Genomic DNA, 23,483 nt, shown 5'->3' on the forward strand with positions numbered 1-23,483 from the left:
CTCACTCTCCGCCGTAGGGTGATCATAGATGAGATTGGAGGTGCAGAATAGTCTAAATTCCATTTCAGACCGGGTTCTTATACCAAAAATGTTTGGCGCAAAATCAAAACATCAAAAGTCATTCATGCCTGATAAATTAACCAAAATGAATACAAAAAACCTCAATAAAAAATCCATGTACTTAGCTAAAAAAAATCATACATGCATAAAGTGTTCTGTTTCCTTTGGTGCTTAGTATATATAGACTCCTAACAGGTATAGGGAGGATCAATCCAGGGAAATAGTTCACACTCAGCAGTGAAGCAAGAACACAATTCAAGAAAAATGGAATTTGTTCAGGTCTGAGACTGAGGATAGGAAATGGTTCTCTTCTCAAAGGGTTGTGGGTATCTGGGAGCAGACGTCTCAGTCAGGTGGTTGAGGTCTAAAAGACAAAATAATCGTAGAGACAGCTGGATGAAGTTATAGATTGATTTGGCTACTAAACTAATAAAGGAGTAAGATCTCTTTTGCAACCTCTCATATGCTCTTACCGTACGTCAGAGAGCATTTTGGTTTGGATGGAAAATCAGTAGCAAAAAAAAAGATCCTTTCCAGAATAAAACCCAAAAGGGATGTAACCCTAGTGTAGTCAGGGGAGTTAATAACACAAGGCAGAAATAAAGCTGACAGAAAAACTGCAGTCTCTTTAGTGATTATGTTCACTAGAAAAAGCTAGCCATGTTTTCTACAAATAACCCCATCAATCTACAGCACCCTTCATTGTAAAACAACAATGCACCCTGCGCTCTGTGAAATGAGGAACTCCTGTTCTGTTAAGTACACGTGACTACTTCAGATGTCTGTTGACCACAACAGTATTTTATCTTTTTTTTCAATTTGTTCACGTTTTCCTTTCTACAAATTCACCAGGCCTGGAGTTATTTTCAACGAGATATCTTTCCAACTTAGAACAGCACAGAGCAGCATCTAACATTGCAGTTTTAGAACCAAGAACTGTCTCTCATCAATTTCATTAAAAACGTACTTACATCAGAGGATAGATGTGTACTGTAATGGTAAATTCTAAAGTATAAAGAACAAGATAAAGGGGCAAAGATTTAATGTTTCATAAACTTTCACTTATCAAAATGCATCAAACTGGCATATTTTCCATTTGTCCCTTTTTAATAGTGGACAGCAGAACAACTTCAGCAATGCATAATCCATGGAGAGTTCTCGTTTATTCTAATTGAGGTCTACAAAGGAAAGAATGTAACAAAGTAATCATAGTTACAATTAAGAATTGGTCAAATTACTTTCAGATGTTAACAACCAGTCGTACAAATTAACTCCAAGTCTTGATTTAAGAGTATACTTTTTGTAAAGGTATTAAAAGAAGCTCTACCTATTGTTAATAGACCTACTAAGTCTATTAGTGTGGCTTCAGAAAGGATGGTGCTTTGTGCAGAAAATCATTGTAGAATAATGTATTCCAGTCCTTGTCCTAGAATAACCCTGTGCCTTGTTTCTTGTTCCAACTTAGTTTTAAAGTAAAATTATTGAACTCTTAATTTAACCAGTTGCTTTTAGTCTTCTATTAGTGTATATTCCACAACATGTGCCAAAAAATCTCTATTTCTGCTTAAAATTGGTGCTCTAGCATAGTTAGCATAGTTTCTAAACAGTTCCTAATTAGCAATCAATTGAAGATTGAAGCTGATTTAGCTGAAATGACAATGAGGCACACCCCACCAGAAAACATTCTTATTGATCCACAAACTCACTGCTTAATTTCCATCAAGTAATTCAAACAATAATCCTAAATGAGAGCAGTTCTATAACCTAGATTCCAGCAGAGGTTTCATGCTCATTTCTAACACTTAAAGAGTAAACAAACTTCACTCAGATGCTTAACAAAGTAGAAATGAACATCATGCCTCAAGCAGAAGAAGGACAAAGTTAAATAATATAAGAGAAAAGACAAAGTGTTACGAATACCAGAATTAATCAAATCTCCAGGGACTGATGTTATTCAACCAACTGCTTTTATTGAAATAACATAGTTATTCATAACCCAAAATGTTTGCTGGGAAAGCAGGGAAATTTGCCAGAACCAAGTAATTATAGACCAATACGTTCTGAGCCTACTAAAAGTTACATTTTGGAAATGAGAAGTTAACTGAAATATCATTAGTATGGCAATGGGAAAATATTCTAGAGGAAAGTCAAAATGGATTTAGACTTTGCCGAAGTCTGCTTAAGGCAACATCCGGAATGGATATAGAGAATATATCATCTACAGTATAATATGGATATAGATCATATGTAATCTACACTATAATATATTTAGAATTTCAGTAGGCTTTTAATAAAGACCCTCATTAAAGAATTCTCAAACTGCATGCAATAGCAATTAAGGAAATGTAGTGTATGTATTGAATTAGTAACTGGATAGAAAACATAGAAAATGGCCAGTAAAGAGTGAATCCTTATACTCGGGTAATGAAATAAACAGTATACATTAGGACCCCTTATTTTAGTGTTTTTTAATAGTAATGGAGATTCTGGATAGCCTGTCGAAGAAGGCCCCACAGACGAAACGTTATGTTTTCTTTCTTCTCTTTTCAGCATGGAATAAACCTATGACTTGTTCCTTTGCAGCCTACGCATGCTGACGCAGCTCCCCATCTGGACTACGTTAGCAGATGATTTCGAAATAGGACAATCTGCAAACCCCTTGGAAGATACAAAGAACATTCAATGGGATTGAGATGTACACTATAGCCAAGCATCACAAATGAAATAGGAGGTCATTTGGCCCTTCTAACTCAATGTGTTTTACTAGGATCTGAGACAACCATTTCTTAAAAATCTGCTTTACTACAGTATATCAGCTTCAATCATAGTATATGTATATAGTATATGATATACTACAGTATATCAGCTTCAATCATATAGCTGGACAGCATGCTCCTGAATCTTTGTGTTCTCAGTCTTAAGTACGCCTGGTATATTGCCAGTTGTAAAAGAATGTCTTTACTCAGGCAGGCCAAAATAAGTAAAACTTTAGTCTTTAACTAAAGGAACATGAGGGGAGGAATACAAACATTCCAAATCCTTAAAGGCATTAATTAACAAACATGACCTTACACATTCTTTAAAATGAACAGTGAAACATTAACCTCATTCTTTACACAAAACATTGTGGGAGACTGGAACAAGGTACCCAGTGACACTGTTGTAGACAATATCTTGGCTTCCTTCAAGAAATGGCTGTGACAGATCAATTAGCAAATCAAATTGGATTACTTAGCGACTGTGCCAAATGATTGCCTTTTATCTCTAATCTTTCTTATGTTCTACATCCTATCCTACTTAACTACTTAAGATCTGAAAGCATTTTAACGGAACAGACTTCAAATAAAGGTTCAATACCCTTGAAAAAACAGCTCAGTTGCAAAGAAAACTAGAAGACAGGGGTACTCCAGGACCTATGCTAGAAAATAACAAGCATTATGAGAGCTCCATTTTTGCTGTAGTTTTACTGTAACCATCCTTAGCTAATTCTGTGAAAGGTAACTTATCAAGCAACATTTAACATCACGCAGAAAAATATTACTTCTCAGATACCAGAGCATGCTGTTTTCTTTATTGGTTTCTCAGCACAAACTGACAGTAATTGGTAATATACATGAGCACCTATTTACAGAAATATATATAACACTCCAGGAAGTCATGGAGAGAAATTTGATTGCATTGATTTATATTTTTGCGTTTTGCTTCCATGTGGCAATTTTCTGTAAATAACGCCAAGAATGCAGAATTTCAACGACAGTTTAGAGTCCAGTCATTTTGTCATCATATTTTTCTTGAGACATTACTTCAGACATGAAGTGTGGAAGAGAAATTAGCAGATTTGGTGTTCCAATGAGAGCGTTTCTGGAGGCTTTTACCACCAATGAATGAGAAAAATCCGTCTTGGAAAGGTGGAAATAGACATGAAAGTGATGTTGTGAGGCATGTAATGCTTTAATTCAAAGTGGAAAAGGTTTGAATTTAACACTTACATAATCTAAGCCAATTAATGCAATTAATATTTTGAAAAAGTACTTGAAAATACCATGCACATGTATTTTCTTTTTAGACTATTATCTTTTCTCATAATTGATATTAAAATGTGTCCAATGTTTAACCGCAAACGGTACCGGAGCCAATTGCTCATCACAAACGGCGGTGCCCTTTCACCTCTGCACACCGGGAGTATATCCATAGTGTTTTTCTATATGACCGCTTTGATGGTATCTCTTTGAAATCAATGATTACCGTCTTGGCCCTCGTTCCCCGGTTGAAAAGAACACAAGCACAATTAAGAATAATTGGCACCTCGTTTGGCAATTCCAGCTCTGAAAGGCTAAAAGGTCTGAATGCTGGGAGGAAGAACAAGCAGTTGATGATATGGAGGCTGGGGCAGCAGTTTGGCGACAGTAGCGAAGCGCTGCACTGAAACTTAATGAGCCCCAGTCACAAACACAGATACTTAATTACCACCTGCATTTCATCAGATGTGAAATATGAAAGACAAAAGCTGAAACAGTAGCAGTGGAAGTGCATCGACAAATGAAGTGATAAAGGGCTTAGGGGCATTTAAAAAATATGGTATATTTTTTGTATACTTAGTGTGTTTTAGTCTGTCCTGTACAATGTAAAGTTTACACTCCGAAAACAAAAAAAAAAGAACATCCAAAGCTTTGTTATGCAATGTACAAAACTTTTATTAAGTGCTTCCAAACCTTGAATTTCTCAGTAAGAGAAGAACAGCTTAAAATCTACACAGATACCAAAAATTTTCACCCCAAGACACTATTTAGATCCTACCATTACATGAAGCACATTTCAGAAGATGAGCTATATTTTCCTCTTACATTTTGGAATTACTGAAACAACAGTAAGTCAATTCAATTAAGAAATATCACATTATACCAGACATGAGAACAAGAGGGAGCTGGATGTCCGCTGTAAATATACAAATGAACAACAGCCGGGAGAAAGTGATTTCTGATTTGATTTCACACACAACACAGCAATCAGGCTTGAGCCAACCGTTCAATAACTCGTCTGTATTCACTCAGAAGCTCCTGGTAGCTCTTCTCCAGCTCCTCGTGTTGCATCTGAAGGTCCATTTGCCTCATCTGATTGCACAACTCCTCCGGCCTGAGACACCTCCTCATCTTGGCAAGTTCCCTCTGGTTTTTCTAATGATAAACAAGCAATACACAATTATTAATCGCTTATTAGGAGAAACACTGGTGCACTATCACAATAAAGACATCTTCATGACGGGCAGCTGAGATGTTCTGACTGCTAATCTGCCAGGATGTCAGTTTGACCACCACCCCCTTGAAAAAAAGAGATAACAAAAAGTAAAGTTTAAAAACGCACTGTGTGCAATGCAATCCTGCATTAGGATGAGTGCATGTATTCTTAAAACGGCTCAAAAAAATCCATCAAATTCCATCTACAGAAAAAGGCTGATCTAACCTTTCAAATATGATCATAACAGGCCATGTTGCACATTCACACGGCATGTTTACATATTTTCCTCAATTATTTTCATGTTTCACTGATGAGCAATTGCTAAAATTTGCATTCAAGCAACTGCACTGGAAGAAAAGAGGTCTGTTCATTTCTATTTCATGTCCCATGAGACACTTTCCTATAAGTCACATTTAAAAGTCCATTCTCTTTGTTCTTTAGTTGAATCCATTACCAATAAGGCCAAAACAGTGGCAACAGTAGTACAGCAAACGAGCACAGTACAGTACTGTCACCTCCAAGCCACTGAAGGAACAAAGCCATGATATTTCACTGTAATACAGAAGCATATGCATTGGTTTCAGGACAGACACTGGTTTACGATTTTCAGAATTCCAACCCCTGTAAGGTTCATGCCAACGTCTGTAATTGAGGCGGTATGTTAGTGGTCACAGACTTTGGCGGCACACCAAGGTGCCCTACAATACTTGCACCACAGGCACATGTGGGGGCGAACCAGACAAATGCGTACGCACAGAGAGCGTTGGTAGGGATGAAGGCTAATTCTCCTCAGCTTCTGCCATCTCACACTGCCTCAAGCTCCGCCGGAGAACAGTTTCCAACACTACAGAGCCCATCTGGAACCCAGATCTTTCCTTCCCACTTTCCCAGGGAACTTAAAAAAAATGCAGTTAAACTGCTGTCAACAAATGACATGTCTAATGGGGCATCTGGGTGCAGTACTCCAGGTGCAAGCTCCCCCCAACCCATGAAATGCCAGGATGGAAACAGGAAATCTCCTCTTAGTTTTTTCTATCTACAGAGGAATTCACCTCTCTCCTCTCATTTAAGGGCACTGAATAGTTTTAGGTACAGCACAATAATACAAGATAATACATAGCAAATAATAAACATTCAGAACAATTCTCAAAAAGCTTTTATGTTGCTGTGAATCAAACTTAATAGCTTTTGCAGTGGGCCTAACTGAAGATCCTTGGAGGACCTCATTAGGGGCTTTATCCACGCGTACAAAATTGTGAGTATTTACCGACAGAAATCAAAGATGCAGGATAACATACACGTAAACACACAGAGTGGTGGGAAAGCTGTAAATTGGTATTCTGTAACATTACCAAAAAGTAATTTTCCTGTAAAACACAAAACAGCTAATGAAACTTCCAAAACACGTAGTGTTATCCGAAAATTAAAGTTTGGACAACTATGAAGCACCATCCACACTGCTGTTACAAACACGACTGTGATCCCATATTGCTGCCATCACGCCTCAAATTACTCTCCTGAATGAGATGCAAATCCTAAAGATAAGGGAATCAAACGGAATTGAATCCTAGGGAACTGCATACATTTCCACAGATATACAGCATGAAGCATTGCATTACCATTGATAAGGCCTTATTTCTGTGAAGGGTCCAGAAAAAAGCTTGGTATTCCTTGTCTAAATATCCTGCCATAACAATTACTGTAAGCCAACAACGTTGAGGTAGGAGGCATCTCCTACATGCAACTGCTGTGATTTTGAATCTATAATAAGTTAAGAAAAACAAAAAACAGATTTCAGTTCTCATTTAAAAACCTGAACATTATGCATCTGATATTTGTTGATTTCCTTCACCTTGACAACACACCTGTCCGCAAGATCAATTCTTTTGCAAATGTGGCCATTAAGCTGCCATAAATAACTGCCTGCCAAAAACAACTTTTTCCCTTGCCTTCGTACAGCAGCCGCCAGGAAAAGCCTACACAACGGTATTTCTCCGGGACTTGACAGACAGAGAGAGAAAAGAGACGCCTTGACAAAGAAATGCAAACCCTGCTGTGGGTACCTCATTAACTAGATTCAGGCAGCACATTCTAATGATAATTTATAATAGGCTGTGTGTCTTTGGGGGGAAAAAAAAGAACAAGCACAAGGATCTTCAACATCCTCAGGGTTAAGCAGGGAAATCCTGGCTTTTCAGCGTTACTTGTGGTCTAATTAACCCATGCAGCTTAATGCCACAGCTTTTCATTCATCAACTAAATGTCATCTTGCATGTGGCGCAGTGCATACAGGAAACCTTGCTTCATCAGAAAGAATGTTAATGTCAAACAAGCTGAAGAAAAATTTAAGTCTGCATTTTTCAATGCATGAACATGTGGAGCTTTCCACTTTTTTTCTTCAGGTCCCCAATTTTGGGGCAAATTACACCGCAATGCCCTTCAGATAGGCGGAATGCTCTTTCGGCCCTGGGACAGCACATTCCGAGTTTTCGAAATACGAACAACGAAGCCGAACGGGGAGTTCGGTCTCACGCATTCCTTTCAGGACAACTTGAATCCTACTTTATTACTTAAAATGTTTTAATTCTTGAACGCACCTCGTTTTCAATGGCTGTGCAACATCACACGGTAATTAATGACAAAAAGCTCTGTTGTAAACCCTGGAGCAGTTAACATATTCAACCCTGACTCTAACATTACACAGAAAGTGCATGATCTTTCCCTTCCCTTTTGGGTCTTAAATTGTATGCTAATTTATTCAAGTTTGACCGCTCATAATTAGGTGGAAAAAACATATTTTTTGAGGGGGGAAGATGGGGGGGGGGGGGGCTTTTTACGGGCGAAAAAGGCTTCTGCCAACACACATACCTTGTAGGGGCCGATCAGCCTCCTTTTAATTTCCAATCTGTATGTTCTTGCCTTCTCCAGGTCACTCATGTCTGTTGTTCTCAGGCGCATAATCTCATACACTCTCCTTGCATGTTTCTAATGGAAAAAAGCCACCACTTTCATCAGTGCATTTCAAATACCTCTGCAGCACGAAGGTTCAGGCAATTCCCGACTTATTGATTAAAGTCAGGCTGAGCTTTATGGGAGAGGAAAAGATGAACTGCACAGAGGGAAGACACAGGCACAGGAGGGCAGGCATCCCCGGAATTCTGAAATAGTGGGGGTGAAAGTCCTAGCCATTACGACTTCATGCTAAAGGCTCTCGGGCTTTGATAATACCCAGGAACCAGATTCACAGGTGCAACCAGTGGAATGCGTCCAACAGCTAAGAGATATACTAGAAAAAAAAGCATTCTACATTCGCCTGCAACCTTTAATTTTTTAATCAAAGATGCAGTGCAAGGGAAATGCCCTATGACAACGACCAAGACTGCTTTCTGAAAATCATGAAAATCCGTTTTCATGCGAGCCCATTGGCAAAACTTAGCAACCTGTGCACACACACCGAACTTCATGTGTCAGAGCCCGGACGTGAAAAAGCAAACAGTTGTTGAAACGGTACGAAAACAAGTGTGATGTCAGCAAAGGTTCAAACTGCTGCCAAAACTCGGCACACAGCAAGCGTTGTAAAACACGACACAACTGTCAAGCTGTTGTGAATGAAGAGTTGTTTCTCCTTGACAAATAATATAAACAGAGACTGTTTTCTTTGCACCCCCTAAAGATCTATGTCTGTCGTGAATGGAAATTAATGGGAACATAAACTGTAGCCTAAGTGACCATAAACTGTGCCTTCAACAGGCATACTACCCTGATAAAATATTATGTTAATCCTTGTCCTGTTTCTTCATGAAAGAAACTGTTAACTACACCTATGAACTACAATTCTGAAATTGTGAAAAACCTTGTAACATTCAGGTACAGCTCAGTGATAATAAAACCATCTAAAATGAGAAAATACCAAAGAGTTAGATTCACACAGACAGGACAAATGCACTGGTAAGCGAGGTGGCTATGTAAGGACACTTTCAAGCTCATAAGACAACTTTCACAATTTACCTTGTTTATCTTTAGCTTTTCCTGTGCCTCTGTTGCCATTTCCTGACTGAAGCCTTGAGCTAAATGATCTACGGAAAAGGATGGCAGCGCCTGGCACAGTTTTAACAGGACAAAGTCTCTCAGTCTGATGTAACTCTCAGACGGATCTTCCGCTGAAATGATAAAACATGGGGTTATCTCACTGTGCTAGGTCACAAGATCTTGCTCCCCAATTTGTACAATTTAACACAATCGTTAGAGCAGTTCAACACAAATAAGAGGAATGCAGACATGTTCAAAAAGTATATGTTTTGTTATACTAAACGTGATACCTAAACACTCATGACATACCATCACAAAAAAAGCTTAGTGTTTCACTTTCAGATGTAATCCAAGTTATGGCTGCCCTGAAACAGGAAAATAATTATGCCGTTGTTTGAAAATGATTGTGCAGCATGTGGCGAACAGATTTCTGTTAAACCTACTTGCAATTTACATACATCCGGACTCAATTTGGCCCTGTGTCGAGGAAGTCAGCACAAAACTGCCTTCTTTACACAAAAAAGAGGGCTTCAATTTAATATCAACAATACCCCTAAGGGGGATACTGTCACTCCTCCTTCAGAGGGATCACTGACAGTTTCTTCAGTTGTTTGAAATTAAAGGAATTATCTGAGAACACAGCAACACTCTAACTGCTTTAGACATTGGTATAAACTTGAAGACATGTTGAAAACCATTAAACAAGCGTTATTAAATTGCTTATGCTGTTATAACATTTAAAGCAACTTCTGCTAGTGCCCCTCCTTCATGTATGGAGCTCACAAAACCAGGGCCCAGTAGTAAAAAATGTATTTACTGTAAAATCCTACATTCGCGGCCATTTTCACAAAGACATTTTACTTCAACACTTTACAACAAGGATTAAGATCCTTTAAAAAGGTAAATTAAAATAAAAGGCAATCATATTTTAATTAAACGTATTTAATATACATATTTAACTTCCAAAGAGTTATTTTCCTTCCTTAATTTACCTCTCAGTGTCCTGATCACTTGCAAAGTTTTGTTTTTTCAAGTGCTTAGACCCTTATTAGTCGGTAAAAAATGTAATAAACTACCACGTACCAGTAATGTCCAAAACCTCAGGAATTGTGCAATAAAACCTGTGGACAGCTTCGAGCAGCTGAGCACCGTGACCCTCTCCTTGAAATGAGGGGAGGATCAGCATCTGGCTGAATGGAAACAAAGATATCAAAGCATCGTGTTAGATGCAAGAACCGACCTTTCGAGCCCTGCAAAGCAGATTTGAGTTATTTTAATGTTAATATGTGAAACGTTTCCAAGACAAAACTGAGAGAGGCTGGTTAAGATCGGTACGACGAGGTAAGCAAAAAACTAAAAATTATTTTGAACAAACACTTTGTCTATGGTGATTCGACGTTTACACGCCGTATGGAATTCTCAAACTCACTTTGGCTATTAAGCATTTAACAGGAGAAAGCTTAACTTGCCATCTTTGACTTGAAATAAAATCTTCCAGCATATGATGGTGGATTTATAAAACCTCTCTTATTTTCTGTCGGTGGGTAAAGGAGCTGATGTATGTGCTGCTCTATTTTATATAAATATATAAATAAATATAGAAAACATTTACAGTCATGATTATTATCGAAGAACAAGAGTGCAAATTACCTCCTGCGTGAGGAAGGATAAAACAAAAAGTACTCAAGACTGAACACAACCAATTTTCAGAAACGGGGTTAAATGAACAACCGACACCCTTCAAACGAAAAACCGTGCCACACCGTAAAAAGGAAAGGTGAAATAAAAGAGGTAACTGACTCCATGTTTTAGCCATTATTTTCTTTTCAGATTTCTGACCACTTGCTTCTATCTGATGACAAAGTGAGTTTGGTTGGTTAGTTAGTTAAGCCAGTAATTTAGGACAACAGGGAAAAAAAAAGAGGAGGAAATGTGTAATTTTCTTTTTGTGTGCCCCAATAAAAGAGAGGCACGTGCTATACTACCAATTACCTTACACGTGGCCGGGTTTTGTCTGGGTACACATAGTAATTATAGACTGTCATGTAGCCAACAGTTGCGAAGAGTGTCTCCCCATCCTTATTATACTTCTCAAATCTGCAGATAAAACACACAGGCAAGCAGGTCAATTACAGCCACACTCCCATGCGGCTTCCATTTTCCCTCCATTCTCTGGCCGAGATTTCAGTGTCAGCATGCTGCATCAAGCTGGCGCAATTGGTACACCTGCTACGTTCTGAATGTACAATTCACTTAATTGGTGCACAGCAACTCTGGAGGAAAAAAATCAGGCCTCTTTACTTCACTTCAGTCCATTTGCCTATTGTCAGGATGAATAGGTGACAAGCCAAAGAAAACACGGGCAGAGCTCATTTTACTATTTCAGCCCTTACATTCAACGTTTCAAAAGACAAAAGTATTCAATTCAACTCCAGCTCTATGAAAAAAAAAAAAGTCTTCTGAGGCACAAAGGGAGAGAAAAAAAAAAACTCCTCGGCCCCCCGGTAAACAATGACTGCCTTCCCTGGGAAAAATATCATTAAACTGGCCTGGTAACTGGCGAAACCACAAAGGAAGTCGTTGGGTTTATTGAGACAATACGGTCTAAATGTTGCTGAAGGGCTGCACTCACATAAGAAAGTAGTCCCATCTCTCATCGTCCACGTCGATGAAGCTGGCCGTTTCAATGAACCACATCAAGAAGGTCTGAAGCCTCTCGTGATACTCTCGAAAGCCAGGGCAGGACATGTCAGCCTATTGGAGGTGGGGGGGGCAGACAAGTAAAGTGGCTCAGTTATCACTTACAAGGGCTGCTGAATAAACCCAGACTCTCCCGGTGGGAAAGAGCCCAGGGCCACCTCTCTCGGGTCTATGATCGCACACGTTTAGTGTGGCAACAATTGCATCCCATTAGAAAGGGACCCTCGGATCGTCGCAGCTGGACTACACCGCTGCAAGACAAAACGAAGCGAGGGGGGAAAAAAAAAAGGCAAAACCAGAACAAACTCATACAGATCCGTTTGATACAAAAACGGTATTGTGAGAGATCCCCCTCCTCCATACACAAAGCTGGAGAGTGAGATGAGACACTTACCTTGTAGATCTGATAGGTAATATCTTCACCTGCCTCTTCATTGTGCACATTGTATGTGTGAAGCAGAGTCCCAAAAGGCTTGAAATTAGCTTCTTTTTCCAACAAAGCAAGAAAGTCGTCTGTGTTGCTACAGAATCCGGCAGGGATCACTTCTCGGATTTTCCCTTCGACGTCGTCAGGCTGATGGAAAACACGCACACAAAGAGCGGGGTTTTTACTCTTGCCAGTACAAAGCTGTGAAATCCACCGTTAAGATGCACAAAGTCCATTAAAAAAATAAAATATGCCATAAGCTGTTACCAGTATCGCTTAACTTTTTTTGACGGGGTATTATATCAGATCGATCGTTTAAGCAGCGAGTTGGTCTCTATTTATTGTGACAGCTGATTTGGGAAACAGTTATACATGGTGCAGGTCATAATCAATGACTTTCACATTATCAGAAACTTAGTACCACTATGTTGAAATATGTTTTCCTATAAAACATTAATTTCACACATTGAAGCAACCTTGTTACACAGATTTATTCCCTTTCCCAGACTTTTACTCCGGGAATATAGCACATTGAAACAAATGCATTCCAACGTGTAGCTGCATTAAGCCCTGTACACGTACAGTTAGTGGATTAAATACAAACGGAAACCCCAATGCAAACTCACTAAATACTGAACAATTAACAGAGGTGGAAAATGTCATCTCAGGCATTGTTCAGAATGTCCTGTAAATGATATTTATTTTAGGATCAGATCTGGTGGCCAGGAAAGCCATGACATCTGAATAACATATCTGGATACCATCAGTGTCATGCTCAACAAACATGCTCTGCAGATGGGGACATTATCGGCAACCCTCCTGGCATGAAAGAAATGCTGCAAGATGGGGTGAAGATGATCACTCAGTACAATTAACACTGACCTTGCCTTCTTAGGGAGTGAGTGTGCCCAAACCATGCCAGGAAAATGCCCCCCACAACTTCACAGATGCATCAGTCCATTCATTGCCTGTGCTCTTTGTACCACTGGTCTCACAAACTTCCATTGCCAGGGTTGATGAGCACCGCACTGCAACCCAACCATGCAGAGCTCTTTGCAGACCACTTTTGAGGAAACTGGCTGCTTGCATCCGAGGCTGCAAATCCGCAGACAATGGATCTGCCTTTGCTTGCCTGTTTTGCCTTACACTTCACATGAATGCATAGATATCACAATACTGGAGTAAACACTTCCAGTTTTTGTCCATTAACTTTACGTCGCAATGCATAAAGTATTACCTATCTTAGAATTTGGAGCTGAAGTACTTGTATATCATGACAATTAGTGCTTTCGATTATCACCACAACTTTTGATTACGAGTGTTACAAATACAGTTTGGTTTGGATGAGAAAAAAGCAAGCCTGTTAACCTGAATTAACACCGATCCTAAATCTTTAAAACCCTATCACAACAACTCAAGGTAAGTACACTACACATAAGTAATAAAAAATATATTGTTATAGCAAACAAACCATCACATTCACCAGTTAAATCTAACTGACTTACTGTGAGGAGTTTCTCATCATTAACATCACCTGTTTCAGGTAATATAACCATGAAGCTAACAGGTTACTTTTTGTACTTAAAAGTAGAGATCCATGTGGAATATGGGTTATCTTTAACAAATAAGGCTACAATTTTAATAGAAGATTGCCGCATGTATATAAATACCGGCAATGAATAAGATTCAAATCAGTCTGCTATGAACATCCATTAAAAGTTGTTTTTTTAAAGGCTGACTGTGTTGGACTGTATTTCTCTGTACTTGTATTCAGTACAAACTACAACTGCTTGTGCTTGGAATTCCTGAAGTGGGATCACATATCCTCCAGTCAATTGCTCTTGCTGTAATTGTTTTTATCACACATAGCCACTTGGATTAAACTGCCAATGTTTTGATACCAAAATCGGTCTGCTATCAGCACTGTAAACAAGCGTAAAACAGGAAACGGTTAAAATGGTATGCTTTCACATTTCATTTTTAATTCAAGTATGACCTGCTAAGCAATGACCCATAAGAAGAAGTTGTATTTTCAGCAAAAAAAACACCAGTATAACAGGAAAACTAATTTTCTTTCTGTGGTTTTTTGAGATACTATTTAAATGACGAGATTTTGGAGAACAGTCATTTAAAGGCCAAACCAAAACCGAAGAACATACCCATGAAAATAGGGAGAGCAGAGAAAACTCTAGACCAAGACAAGCATCCTAATTCAATGTCATTAAAAATTAATCTTTTAATACTGTCCAACTCCTTGCTCTTACCACAAAAGCCTCTGACTGCCAATATGCATTTCATTCTTAGAGTCAATAACTATATTTATGAATGCATTAAAGTGCTCACGGCTTAGTACTGATATATTTTGGAGTTTTTTGATCTGAAGATTTTTGCATTTTGAGCTCAAGCTTAAAAAAACTAACAGGAGAAATGCCTAAAAATAAGCCTTAATGGGTTGAATAAACTCCTTGAATATGAAGGCATAACTTTTCTTGCTTTTAAAGCATATTCAAAGGTACAAGAAGAACCACAGATTCATTTGAGTCACCTAGAGGCAAATCAATGTGGTTTTTTTTTAACCTTTGGCACCGTCTTGTCACCCAACACCAAAAACACAAAATAACCAAAATGCACCACAAGTGTTTATAAGCATTTAAATAAATTTCACCTTAAAATCATTAGAAATATCAGCACAGTCTAAATATACAGTTCACAGACAGCATCTGCTTGCAATTGCTTGATATATTTTGACAGGACAAAAAAAGGGGATTTTATGGTAATCAGATGTCTAATTAAAATTATGTAGAGGCGAGTTAATTTTTTTGAACTAAGATCTTTTCTATCACACAATCAATAAAGAAACATAATAAAATAAGCTTGCATTGTTCTTTCATTAGGAAATGCTTCATTCCTGATTAACAAAGACCATGTGGAATTAAAAGGAAAGAATACACATTTTTGTATCACAGAAAGGAAAACCATTAAGCATTCAAGGCTGTCAGCTGAGCAGACCTGAAATTCCCTTTTTTATACTCGACTGAAAGACCGCTTAATTGAATACATTTACTACTTATCTTAAACCATGAATATTTGATGAAGTTCCACAATAATGTATTTCTGCTTCTCACCAGGCAATAAAATTTAATGAATTGATCTCGACTTAACAAAACCCTGTACACCAATATGAGCCCCTCTCTAAGCCTGCCAGTGAACTCAATAAAATTAACTTGCCCCCAAATCAAAGATTTAGGGACAATAAGCCCTGGATTTTACTCAGTAGAATTTGTAGTTAGTTCAGCTGTAATGTTTGTATTGTATCCATTTCCACAAAGATTGACATAAGAACACTTTGTATTAACTTGCTAAGCAGCTCTTTCACACCATTTACATGCATGATGGCCATTAGTTCTATACCAAGACTCTTGCTGTTCAGCATTCAAAACAGGGAAATTAAGAAGCCCTGAACAAAATGCACTACAAAAGGCTAATACAACATGCTACTAATTCCTCTCTTTTCAGCCATCACCTCATATCTAAGTGGATGTAATGCACCTGCAGATGAATAGCACTTTACCATTATTATTGTTCAACTGCATTTTTGAGGAATAAGGACTATAAATAGAGGCCAAGGACAAACAAGTTATATTGTCAATGTTCTGCCCATGTACCACTTACAAATTGTTCTCGAGCTTAAAAGGAGCCATTACTTAGTTTAGATATAGCTTAACAATGCTCTTCTAGGGCTTTTTGTGCCTGTCCTAATATATTTTATCTTTGGAACAAAAACTATTAGAATAGTTAATAAGTGCATCTGTGAAAGCAACATCTTTAAATTTAAAAGTCTATTTGTTCTATTCTGTATATTAATGGATTGTTGGAAGATCACTTTTTCAAATAATAAAAGAACAGTTTAACAGCAGACATAAAAATGCACAGCCATTCAGATTTAGAGGTATTTACAGGCCTAATCTGTATTCATTTTGCATGTAAATTATAAACTGTTACTTGAAGTAAAGTTTCATAAATTACAATTAACCAGCAAATAAAATTAAGATTTTTATTTACTGCCAAATGCAACCATTTTAGTTTCATGTGCTTTGGCATATGCTTGGCTATGTCACATTAAAACGGGTACTTTTTTTCTTCCTTACGAGTGCGTATATACTGCATTTCAGGGTTTACTCCTTTCTTAAAGTGGGGGAAAAAAAAACTCCCAAGTGAACAGTCATTTTCGATCTCGGCCGCTGAAGTTATAATCCACACCTCCGTCCTCTACACCGATCAAAGACACCGCGAGGGAAAAAAAAAAATTGCCAAGCAAAATCAAAAATCGACACCTCACAAAAGGATCTGCTTTTCTGTTTCACCTGGTATGGGGACTGCAGCTTGTTTGTAACCACCACTTAATCTCCTGTGTGCGCTAAACGGGGAACACAAAGGCACAAATCCGCACACACTAAAACTGAACTCCATTATTAAAACATTTGCTTCTTCTGGGGAAAGGTGATCTCTAGTAGGAGCCTCCCCTCTGCATCCCATTAGAGAGGCAGCTGCACTGTGAACTCTGTCCTATTGCTCTACATTCCCAACTGCATCGCGCCAGCTGTATTCAAGTCAGTGGCAGTGTGCACATACAACAGGCACACACTGGAGCACATGGTATTGTGTCAAGACACAAAAATCCCAAAACCCAAATCAAAACACCCATCTGGGTCAACGGACAGTTTTAGTTTGTTTTTTCCCCCCACGTACCTAAAAGTACAGTTTTCATCTTCAAAGACCAAAAATTAACCTTGACAGGAGTCAGGGGGAAGGTGTGCGCTCACTTTCGATGCCAACAACACTCTTTCGCTGATTAAAAGCTCAACACTTGTACGTTTTTCTTTCCCTCACAGTCCCATTATTACACGTCCAAGAGGAGAAGACTGAAACACTCATAAAAGTCTAATCTGCAAAAAAAAAAACAGCTAACGAATGTACTGAGCTTTAGGGCATTTCACATACTCTATAAATCAAGCTCTTTAGATCTTTTGCTTTCCTGACCTTTGGACAGTAATCCATTAGCATGTAACTAAACATTTTAATTTAGATTACTACGAGTAATTCATGGCCACAGTCTGAAAGTGCAACATTTACTCCAAAATTGTAAAACAATTAGTACTTAAATAACACCATGAGAAATGGCAGGGAAGTTTTTGAACATTTTATGGTGCGCTGCAGAAAATGTACATTCCTAAATCAACACAAAAGCCAATCATTTTATCTGACAGATTCTCATAACGAATAGTTCAGTCTCTCAAAATGATAAGGATGTGTTCAAGTATTATGAAGGGAGATGGGTTTCCTTGGCTCCCTGGAAATAAAGCCCAGATTTGTTCCAACAGCTAATTTCTAACCACAAGAAATGCGGAGTACTCCAACATGACACACCGGTGGTCTCTTTAGACATACAGAGGATTCCAGTTTGTGCCGACTGCTTTGTGGAGCCACTCAATTGAAAGTTTAATCTTGGACCCCCTATCTGAAAAGTGAAAAGCACTTCCCTTTGAGAAGGAAGATTAACATTCGCCTCAAACAGAAGCCAGGCTGAGATTAGCCTGTTACAGCTTGTGGTGCTTTGCATCTCTGCTGCATATCAATCTCCGGAGGTGCGGAGTTCAGCAATGACTCAGGGCCCTCGCTCCTGCGGCACCGGCAGGGATGCTTGGAAAGAGATTATGGAGAAGTCCGCCAACGTTCAGAAAACAATTAAAAATCAGCATTGTCAGCTGCTGCTTTGATTCCATTCTGATGGCGATGTAGCACCCCTGCCAAAAAGCAGCAGCTCTGCAGTTCTCAAAAATACAGTAAAGTACACAGCGGACAACTACAACATAACCACCAAAGTAAAAATGCTTTGGTTTACAGATTGCCCCGAAACCAGTTTGCATTGCAATCTGCGATGCAAAGCATTCCTCTTCTATACACACACCTGCATAAATTCTGTTGTTTTTTTTTAGAATCAGATTTAAATGTAATTGCTACGAGGAATAAGATGCCGGGAAATGAAAAATACGTCAAACATGAATGCACTATTCCGAATTGAAAATGCAAACAGTACAGCATCTGATAGGTTTCTAAAAAAACTCCTGGTTAATCATTTAAGAAATACAGTTGGCTGGGCTTAAAAAACATTTGTCTGACACATCTGACTTTTACACATGATGACCAGCAGTATGGAATGGAGTCATTCAAGATGATGACTGTTTTATACTGAGCATGGTAAAGTGGTTTTTAAAAAGCAAGAACTGGTTCACCTACATGCAAACACTTTTAGAGATACAATTCAAAATAATAAATAGCTAGAGCAAAATATGTTGTTTATGGTGCAGATTTTTCAACAGGAAATGTATTTCTGAAAGTAATATGTCAGGCTTTTAAAGTCTAAAAGAATCCACTGTCGGAGCTTAAAAGATGGAGATTGTTTAATTCGGAAAGATGCAAATGATTATTTCAGTTTTTGTTGTTTTCAGGCAAATAAAGCTCAGTTTGAGCTCTAGCTCGGGTGTTGTGGGTTCGACTACGTGACTTAAAGCAGAACTGCAGTCCCAATTTCTCAGACCTGTTATTAAATCTGAACTATTTACAAATTCCAAATTAAGCTAAAAATCGTGAACTTAGTGAGAATACTTCAAGTCACCACGCTGTTGCAAACCCCTTGTCTTGCTACAGGTGAGAGAGCAAGTTCCCTCCAATTGCGATGTGAAGCTGCCCTTCCTGCTCACTAGTCCCTGTAATGATGTGACGTACGAGCGGATAAGTACAGGCTGAGCAGCAGATATTCCACCACAGACATTTTCCAACATGATCTGCATGCAAAATTAAAAAGTAAGTAGTATTTGTCGGGCAATCAGTCTTAAAAATCAAGAGCCATATTTCTATTGGATTAAGAGATGTATTCACAAGCTTGCTTGTCTACAATGTAATAAGGCCGCAACACGTCGGCAGATGTTTGGTTGCCTTGTTCTGAATTTCAGAATATGGTGCAGCCCATACCTGGAAATTTCCTCTACTGTGTGACGTAAACTGGAGGTTTTACAAGATACTGTGATCATTATACTTTTATTGTGTTTTGAAATATACTCATCAATGCCGATTCTTTCTCATCCCAAAATATAAAAAAAATATAGCATTGCAGTTCCCTTTTAACTGGGATTCCCCAAAATGGGGCGTTCAGCCAATTGTGCAAAAGTAGGATGGGTTAAGTCAGCCTGGGCTTTCTGGGCTCTCGGTGACACAGCAACCCCTACAGGCCTGCGGTGGGTGAGCGATGTGTTAAAAGACACAGGGGAGGGGTAACTGGAGTCTGCCCCCACCTCTTCTTTCTCTCATGTGTGAGGTTCGACCTGACCCCAGAACTAAAAAACACACAACTGCCCCATTCGATAATTGGGTGAGCACCGCAGTAATGGAAACACGGGCAAGTCAATAAAACATTTCTTCGAATTCAACTGTAGTAACAGAATTACCTCCACACAGTCAAACTTTTCAGTGACCTTTGCTGTGTACTTGATTTTAAACAGGGTATTCAGGTTCCCAGCAGTGTAGTACAACTGGATCTGAAGGCCTTTGTATCCGAATGCTACTTCACTGAAAGAAGAAAAAAAAAGAAAAAGGTTTACAAGGAACAGATTTATGCATTTTGATGAGCTGTGTTCTTATCAAATTTCTTCACACTGTTTTTTTTATAGCCCAACATCACAACCAACATCAGTAAATCTTACCTGTAATGTATTACTAAGCAGTTTTTTTACTGTATGTGTAATTTCACTCTCAGATTCACTGCCATATTCCAAGCTTTAAGTGACAAATCTGTAGATGGTAACATGTTGCAAGATAGACACCATCTTTCTGTTAGTGCTTGCTTCTACTCAGTACTATAATTACCAATAACTCCTTAAAGCCAAGATCAAATAGTCTAGTTACATTAGTAAAAAAAAAAAGATTTTCTTTCTGCACTGGGCAAAGAACTGTCTACAAGTAATACTGCTTATAAAAGTAAAACAAATAATTACATGTAGGCCTCTTGACAAACAACAATACATAAGAAACAGTCAATGTGTCAATATAAGGAATTATTATGAGTTCTCTAATATTAATATTATTTATGCATTAAGGTAATAATCACTGTCCCAATATGATTCTGAATCTCTGATCTCTGCCAGAAAGGTCCCAGCAGTTTTCCCTGTTTTCCTTAACTCACACTACATGGTTTCACTCCATCTCCACCCACTTTCGTGCTCTTTGTAACTACTCCAATTCAGGATGTCTTAAAGAAACTCTGATCTACATCACCAGCTCTCTGCCTCCAACGCTACTAATGATCAGATCTGCTTAGTGCTTTCTGAACAATGGCATGAATGCTTCCGAAAAAAAATCTTTTTCAACACCCCCCCAAACAAAAATCAAAATCAATAAAGGAGATCTTTGTAAAACTGTGATTGCACAGCAAATTGTTACAATAACACAAGATATTGTGGGAAAGCAGGATTGCCAGCAGCTACAATATGCCAGTGACCAGTGCATACAACAAAATGAAAGGCTTTGAAGACTTGTGCGCTTTATAAATCGAGAAAGGTCAGAGAAAGGACAAGTGAAGACTGAAGTGAAAGTGTGCTGTGCATTTAATACAAATATAGAAAAGACTGATCAATCAGCAAACATTTGATTACCTAATTGACATTTGACTTAGAAAAACCATCACCGTGTTCCATTAACATTTCTATCTCCTGAACTGCTCTGCCTCCTTTTTAATTACCCAGAAGTTTGATTTTGTGCACTCAAGCGTCCAGTGAAGAACACCATTAATTCCTAATCAATCTCTCTTCTTCCCTGAACTTTAAAAGCCTAATAGAGCAGCCAAGTGAAACTGCACTCATCACTGCTGAGCACAACAACATAATGGTGGCATTACCTATTGACATTGGACACTCTTATACGCTAAGCAAGGCCAGGGTTAAAGAAAACTCAAGATGTCTTGCAAATAAGCATTTCACCAATGTACTTCTTAACAGATTTCAAAATGAAGGTGTGTCATGGCCCAGTGGGACTAGTTTAATATTCCCCAAAGGGGCAATACATGCTAATGAAAGGGTAGCTACTCACTTGGGCAAAGCAAAAAAAGATGGAAAAAATGCAAACCAACCACAGATCATCTTCAAGATGTTACATGTTCTTCCAAACATTTTACATTTAAATCCAGTTAAGGATGATAATGCAACAGAGGAATAAAAGAGGCAACAATCTATTTCAGGGGAAAAAATGCCTCTTAAACTGTTTAAATCAGAGACATAACAAGGACCTAGAAAACCCACTCCAAACAACTATGACACCAAAGGAGAAGAAAGGCCGGCTCTGGACAGAAATCACCAGTTTTGCTTATCATGTCCCACTTAAATCACTCAATCATAAAAAAAATCAAACCAACTGGATGGGAGGGGAGGAGTTTACAAAGACAAGGCTATCGTGTGGATTTTGTGACTTACTCATCCCCGTAAAGTTGGTGACTGTATTCCGGGTGGAATGTTGTGCCCTCATCTTCCAAGTCTTCTGGAAAGCGCGCTGTGGAACGGCAGGAGAGGGCTGTAATCAGTGGGGCTGCACTACAGATCACCGTGTCAAAGCAAGCAACAACATGAAGCACTGCCATTTTCAAAACAAACAAAACTTCGTCGAAAAGGCCGTTTAAATTATTGGTCGTCATGCTTTCCGCAGAGCTTCCTCATTTTACGGTTTTGCTCTTCCTGGCAAGGATATGGTAAAAAGCAAAGGAGAGCTTGCTTGCTGAAGACTTCACAGCCTGCTTCATTCTTGAACTGTAACTACACTCAAAGAGTCTTTTTTTCAGATGTAATTATTTTAAATTGTTTAAATACTGAAATACGTGAAGAAATGTGCCGTGAAATATAAGTTCATTTTTCAAAATAGACATTTTCATTTACAAAACAATATTTGGAACTGAGTAACAGACGCACCTAGCTTCAGACAAATAGCTTGGTTGGTATCACATTTGTACTCTGCCAGCTTCTTCTCCATAGCATTCATTCCTAGAAAGCAAAGTATTATTAATTACACGTCACATCTTTAGAAACTTTAAAATGTTACTTCAGTCATGTCACGCTGATTTGAGAAACATTTAAGCACTCACAAGTAAAGACAGAAAGAAAAGATTAATGAAAGCTACTTTGATTTGGAACACGTTTAATAATAAGCCAGGGATTTTTAAAACAAGGAACTGCGCTTTATTTTATTTTTTTCCGAGACATTAACGTGCCGTTATACAGCTCTCCACTGTTACAGCTCATCCTCATCAATACTTCACGGAACATCACACTGCTTTTCTGAAAACGACTGAAAACCTAGACAAGTTACGATGAGGTGCACACTCCCAGCGCAGCAATTGATGTTTCGCTGCTCTAATAGAGCGTCTCATATTCTAATTGCAATTAATTACAAGCATTTCTCATTCAAATAGGTGTTTTGCCCAACACAATGACACTCAGGCGTTCAAATCGGATATAAACTGCAGTAACACCTAAAAGGAAGAGAATCTTAACATTATAATGAACTGACACCGTGTTAATTATTTTACTTAGAGATAAGTTCGTGTGTTGTTTTCCCATATGGTGGAAGCTTTGTTTTCTGTTTAATCCGCCCTATACTGCTGCTGCACACTGGTACACAAGTTCACTTAATCAATCCTGATGTACCCACACCATTAAGTGATATCGCCTTTACATGCGCACACTGCCTCGCATGTGCTTATAAACCTAATCAGCACCTTTGTCACAGAAGACCTGTTTTTATTAATTATAAAACTTACCCGCCATTTCGGAACACTGCAGTAGGAGAAACGTAATAGACCCGCGCATAGCACGTTACTTCCTATTTACCCACGTGTTTCCGCTAGCCTGTGTATAGAGGGATTCTGTTTGTGGTTGTGTGCTGGTGGATATGTTTTCCGCTTTTAAAGTTACATTTGTGCTAAAAATATTAC

The 23,483-nt window shown here is 38.5% G+C and overlaps 1 protein-coding gene across 1 annotated transcript; it reads right to left on the reverse strand.

Moving 5' to 3' along the window:
* Positions 1 to 4,729: 4,729 nt before the first annotated feature.
* Positions 4,730 to 23,379, reverse strand: hat1 (histone acetyltransferase 1). The gene is made up of 11 exons (XM_088931020.1): positions 23,310 to 23,379; positions 22,462 to 22,533; positions 21,973 to 22,048; positions 19,957 to 20,077; positions 12,419 to 12,598; positions 11,957 to 12,078; positions 11,317 to 11,421; positions 10,408 to 10,514; positions 9,304 to 9,455; positions 8,164 to 8,280; positions 4,730 to 5,234 (listed from the first exon to the last, which is right to left on the reverse strand). The coding sequence occupies exons 1-11, from the start codon at positions 23,356 to 23,358 to the stop codon at positions 5,067 to 5,069; spliced, it is 1,269 nt and encodes a 422-aa protein (XP_088787146.1). The 5' UTR covers positions 23,359 to 23,379; the 3' UTR covers positions 4,730 to 5,066.
* Between the last annotated feature and the right edge of the window lie 104 nt (positions 23,380 to 23,483).

The sequence above is a fragment of the Atractosteus spatula genome, chromosome 13 (assembly GCF_055471065.1).
Source record: "Atractosteus spatula isolate fAtrSpa1 chromosome 13, fAtrSpa1.hap1, whole genome shotgun sequence".
NCBI classification, from domain to species: domain Eukaryota; kingdom Metazoa; phylum Chordata; class Actinopteri; order Semionotiformes; family Lepisosteidae; genus Atractosteus; species Atractosteus spatula.